Genomic DNA, 5,136 nt, shown 5'->3' on the forward strand with positions numbered 1-5,136 from the left:
AGTTATATGTAATGTATAACATAGTGTTCATATCATGCTCAAATTGTGTTGAATTTAAGGAAATTAAAAGGAACAGTAAATAAATAAACAAATTATTTAATATCTCTGATAGAAATAGAGAGACATATATTATGTTATTTTATATAAGTATTATATACAACAAAACATTCCAGCTCTAGAAACTTCGTCTCCATCACCAGGCTCCTGCACAATTTTTTGTTACGAGAGACCCCTGGAAGCCCAGCATGTGGGCACTGTTCAAGTTCCTTCGAGCAGAAGCCTGGATATACTGTCATTTCTCCTTCAGGGCAACTTTTTATTGTATACATATTCTGTGCAACAGTCTTCTTTTTTTCGTTCTCAAGAAATTGAAGAATCGTTGTCTTGCTTGACAATTGTAACCCTTCATTGTGAAAATGCATAACATTTGACCAAAGTCAAAAGAATTCTTCGGCCTCTATGTACATTGAAGATGTTCAACATTTTTTTCCTAGGAATGTCTTTCTTTTAGTATTACTTTACGCTAAGGTCATCAACTTCACCATCAAAGCCAGAATAAAAAAAACAAAAAAGCAAGTTTTTATTGTATGTTATTTAATTTGATCATATGTTTATATAAAAACAAAAGATGGCAGGAAGTCAGGCAGCTGTTGCCCCTTAAAATAGCAGATGCGAGTGCAACGCAAAACCTGTGAGCCCCAACTCCCACCGGAGCTTCTAGATCTAGTAGTCAAACTTTACCCTTTACCCATATACCTCCCTTCACGAAAACATGGTAGATTTGAAGAGTATCTGAGCCATATTGCCAGAACCACCTTTTACCTTGTTAAATTGTCTCACCCTAACTAAACACAACCCCCTGCCTGCTGGTTGGTCAAAATCCGAGATGGAGCTCGCGGTGTCAAAACACAACTGTTGAATCCTTTTTCAGATTATGAGCAGGAACCTCTTCCTGAAAACTTCCCAAAGGTATTGGATTTAGCCAATTTTCAAGTCATTGAATTGTGTCATCAATATATGGTTCAATATGAATTATATATTGTTCATCTTTTGGATCCTCAATACCGAGACTACAGGATGAAAGTAGTCTTCTTGCACTCAAGTACCGATTGTAATGAGAATATAATGCTCGCCTTATTTGGGTACTTTGTAGAGGGTTTGACTTTTATGATGTTTGGAGAAAACAAAAAGATCGTGCTTGAAAATGTGGGTGACCTGAGGATATTATCTCATCTAATGGGAAGCTCTATGCCATTGACCCAGAAGGAAGAACTATAGTGATTGACCCATGTTTAAACGTTAGTTTCCTAACACATGTAGAATGTTTCCGCACTTTGTTAATCCATAAAACTGGCTATGTGGAGATGAAAGTGCGACCCAAAATGGACCACCAAAAAATTTAACAATTCGATTTAAGCATAATCTTTTTTTTCCTTGACTAACACGATTTGAAGTTAAAATAGACAAAGAGGAAATCAAAACTTTGAGACTCATATTCCTAATGGTAAGAAATGTACATGATTACATCCAGCGAATCCTCTTTAACCTGTCAGCAACCAATGAAACTATGCAGTTTTTTCTACTATTCATAGAACTTACCTGACTCAGGGTCATGAATCTTCAGCTTCAATCTCTCTCATGAGCATTTTCAGAAACTCTTCTCGCACTGAGGCTCCGTGTATATGAACACACCCTCTCAAATTCAGCTGCACATGGTTTTTCAAATTTCCAATCGGATTCCTCCTTAAGAATGTTTCTCTTCAAAGAGGAAGGTGCCCATCCGGGGCTTCCAGTGAGCGGGGTTGAAGAACAGAAGGTTGGCGTTGCAAAAGGAGAGGCATAAGGAGTGTGTTGAATTGAGAAGGGGCTTGGGGACATTCGTTTTTGGATTGGAAGACCACCCAATCCTCTCCTGTTGAAAAGGGAAACTGTTTCTGCCTCAGCACAGCGCTTGATAACATCGTTAACATAAAGGACACCATCTATTCTTGCCATAATGTTGAAGGCCAAACTCTCCATCACCCTTGAGTAGCTTTCAAGAATTGATTGCCCAACATCCTGCAATTAAAACACAATAATGGGGGTAGGGGTTGCTTAGTATAACAAGAAGGATGCAAGCCATGAATGTATAAACAATGTGAGACCCACTGCTACATCATATGCCAACTACTAGATAACTTTAAGGCTAATTGTAAATTCATTCATTATAAGCTCCATCACCCCTTTAAAAAGTTGTGGTCCAAGATGAATGACGGTAGTTACACAAAATTGTATTTCTATCCTCACTAATTAATCAATGAGCTTCCAAAATCACATTTATAAGGGGACATGGTTTGACAAACGCGTGATAGAATGATTCTTTATAGTTTCTTTCCCCATAAAGAATTATGCGGAATACCTTATTATATTGAATTTTGCTCATATCCAATGATGTCTGTGGAAGACCAGGAAAACGATGCCTCAAGCAATTTAAGAGGGTCTCAGCTCTTTGGGCCAGAAAATTATTCTTTTCACTAATGGAAACTAGACCTTTAACCTTTCCACCCCATGAGGAGCGCTTAACTTTGATGTCATTAATGCGTTTCCTTTGATCTTTGAGCTTGCAAACATGCACTGCTGCCTCAATCCTGTTAGTTACTTCCAGAGTGTGATGTTCGGTTGATAGATCAAGGCAATCAAGTAGACATTCTGGCGAGAATTGATCAGCTGTTATGTAGCGGTAGATGATATCTCCTAGACAAGCCTTCCCATTCTGATGGCAAAGAAAATTTGTTAACATTCAAATCAAGTGTAAGAAAAGTAATGCTAAAAAACAGTTATGTCACAATAGCTGTCCCAAAGAGTCGTCCATACACCAGTTATTTTGACATTCAATGGGAGAAATGTAAGCACACATGTTTGTTCCCTTCCAAAGCTATTTTTTAACTTTCCAATCCTAATTTGAGCACCTTCCTTTACTAGCAGGTCTCTTGATAGAGATGCTCCATAGGAAACTATCAATCTGAAAGCTGATAGATCAATGCTGAGTACCAGCCATTAATATTCAAGAATTATTACCCAATGTAAAGAACCAATGCATGATAGCTAATGCGGTTTATTCAGAAACAAACACAGTCGAATACCTTTGGTAAGTTCTCCAAGTAAGCAGTAGGTATCTCCATCTCTGCAAGCACATTGCTATTAATTGCCATGGCTGCCTTAAGTACTTGGTTCGTGCAATCCCTGCATTGTTGCAACTTCTTCCTTGCATCCTCTGACAAGCCGTTTGGTGGCACTTTTGGACAAGGCAACCACCACTTCTCTTCACAAGCTTCACAATCACCATCATCATTCACGACTATCCCCCGATCAACATACCAAAACTCTGTCTCACAAAACCCATCAAGTATGGTAATCAACATTGCATCAAGCTTCTTAAGGGCGGGAAGGTTTACATACAAATCTAAGCGTGGCCTTGTCACCATGACTTCGTATGTGCGTCCACCAGGGAATTGCTGTATAGATGGCACAAGGTCAACAATCGAATCACTCACACACAAGAGCCAGTCCATTTCTCTCCTCCACATTGCCTTCTTCTGCGGTGCTAATGGCTCTAACCTCCACAGCTGACCAAAGACCGTCGCTGCCATAACAAACAAGAATACCACTTAGCTTAAAAGAAATTTTAATTTAAACAATACCTAAATAAAAGTAAACAAAACTATAAGCAAAATCACACCAACCAGAGAGATTGGTGATGGCATTCGAAATGGCAAGTGCACTACACACTCCTTGCCCACCTCCAGACATGTCTTCTCCTAAAAGAAGCTTAGCAAATCTCTCCTTCATCATCTCAATTTCTGCGTAACATTCAAAAATTAACAATAATCTAGTTGAAATGAAAAGGAAAAAAAACGATAAATAATTATAAATCAAGCAGATTAATCTTCCTCTGTTGAAAGCTAAATTTTCCAAAAAATTCCGAAACCGAGATCGATTTTACACTAACAGAAGAACAGGATATAATTAAAAATTACTAAAAAAAGGCTACAAATAGAAGCAAGCAAAATCATTTCGCTCATAAACTGACCAAGCATAAATCTATATCTCGCGTAAGCCTATAATTAACCAAAATGTTGAAGAAAATTTCCAAAATAAACAAAAGAAAAATGAAATACCAGACAAATTGGTGTCCCGTTTTTCAGGCTTCTCATCATCCCATATCACCACATCCTTCCCTCCAATCACCGGCAACATCAACGGCACCTGAAAACCGAACCTTCCAGCAGCCGGTAACCTTGGAGACGATGAGGTCATGGAACTGGAGCAACCTTCTCCATCGAACCGCCGATGTGAGAAGCTACTACAACTCTCCGATTCACTCACATCAGCACTCAAACTATAACTCCCGCACCGCTCGCTCTGCTCATCAAAGCCATCATCTGAAGATACACTTCCCATGATCTTTTTAATCACAAAATTCAATGGTTAAGAGAAACAAATCCCTAAGCACACATTTGATTATAATGGGAATAAATTCTGCTCCTCTGGCTAAAATTGTGTTACTGTGCGTCTACATGCTTAGTACTGTTATGGGTTTTGTGGTACTGATGATGTCTTTGTGTGGCGAAAGCAAAAGAGACGGCGTTTGACGGTACTCGTCTTTTCCGTTATGTTCTGGTCTTACCACCCGACACGGACCTTTTCTTTGGGCCATTTCTGTTCGGTGTTTCCTCTTTAATCTTTATGATGCGGTAACGTTAATTTTTTAAATCTAATTATTCTGGCAGAGTATGTGAGGATTCAATTAAATTGCAGTGCATTATAGCCTATTTAAAGTTTGGGAGGGTATGAGTAACTTTAGGTATTTTATAAAAAATATATATTAATTTAGGTAAATTATTTAGTTGGTCATTTAATTTTTAGGGAGCTTTCATTTTAGTCACCTAAAATAAATTTTTTGCAATTTTATCACTTAATTTTTAAGGTGCTTTCATTTTAATCACCCAACCGTTCAATCTTTAACGGCGGTTAACTGTATACGCCAGATCATGTTCTCACTTTCGTTTTAGTTACTCAATTTTTAGGTCGTTTTTCTAAGTATTGATTGGGATAAAAAAATTAAGGATTAAAGTGGAACAATGGTAGGAACTAAAA

At 38.0% G+C, this 5,136-nt stretch overlaps 1 protein-coding gene across 3 annotated transcripts; it reads right to left on the reverse strand.

Moving 5' to 3' along the window:
• Positions 1-556: 556 nt before the first annotated feature.
• Positions 557-4,680, reverse strand: LOC105785953 (rop guanine nucleotide exchange factor 1). Of its 3 annotated transcripts, none has more exons than XM_012612165.2 (6): positions 4,158-4,680; positions 3,723-3,839; positions 3,123-3,622; positions 2,399-2,752; positions 1,600-2,058; positions 557-952 (listed from the first exon to the last, which is right to left on the reverse strand). In XM_012612165.2, the coding sequence occupies exons 1-5, from the start codon at positions 4,438-4,440 to the stop codon at positions 1,627-1,629; spliced, it is 1,686 nt and encodes a 561-aa protein (XP_012467619.1). In that variant the 5' UTR covers positions 4,441-4,680; the 3' UTR covers positions 557-952; positions 1,600-1,626. The 3 variants fall into 3 exon arrangements, with proteins under 3 accessions (XP_012467619.1, XP_052490115.1, XP_012467618.1); XM_052634155.1 differs by having other exon boundaries at positions 557-959; XM_012612164.2 differs by lacking the exon at positions 557-952 and having other exon boundaries at positions 1,473-2,058.
• Positions 4,681-5,136: the final 456 nt, after the last annotated feature.

The sequence above is a fragment of the Gossypium raimondii genome, chromosome 1, assembly GCF_025698545.1.
Source record: "Gossypium raimondii isolate GPD5lz chromosome 1, ASM2569854v1, whole genome shotgun sequence".
Lineage (NCBI taxonomy): Eukaryota > Viridiplantae > Streptophyta > Magnoliopsida > Malvales > Malvaceae > Gossypium > Gossypium raimondii.

Excerpts from the sequence above, each read along its gene's own strand:
- LOC105785953 (XM_012612165.2), bottom strand. The coding sequence starts at position 4,440 with ATGGGAAGTGTATCTTCAGATGATGGCTTTGATGAGCAGAGCGAGCGG. Across the intron at positions 3,623-3,722 it reads TGCCATCACCAATCTCTCTG|CGACGGTCTTTGGTCAGCTG; the intron begins GTTGGTGTGATT and ends TTGTTATGGCAG. Across the intron at positions 2,753-3,122 it reads ACTTGGAGAACTTACCAAAG|AATGGGAAGGCTTGTCTAGG; the intron begins GTATTCGACTGT and ends CTTTGCCATCAG.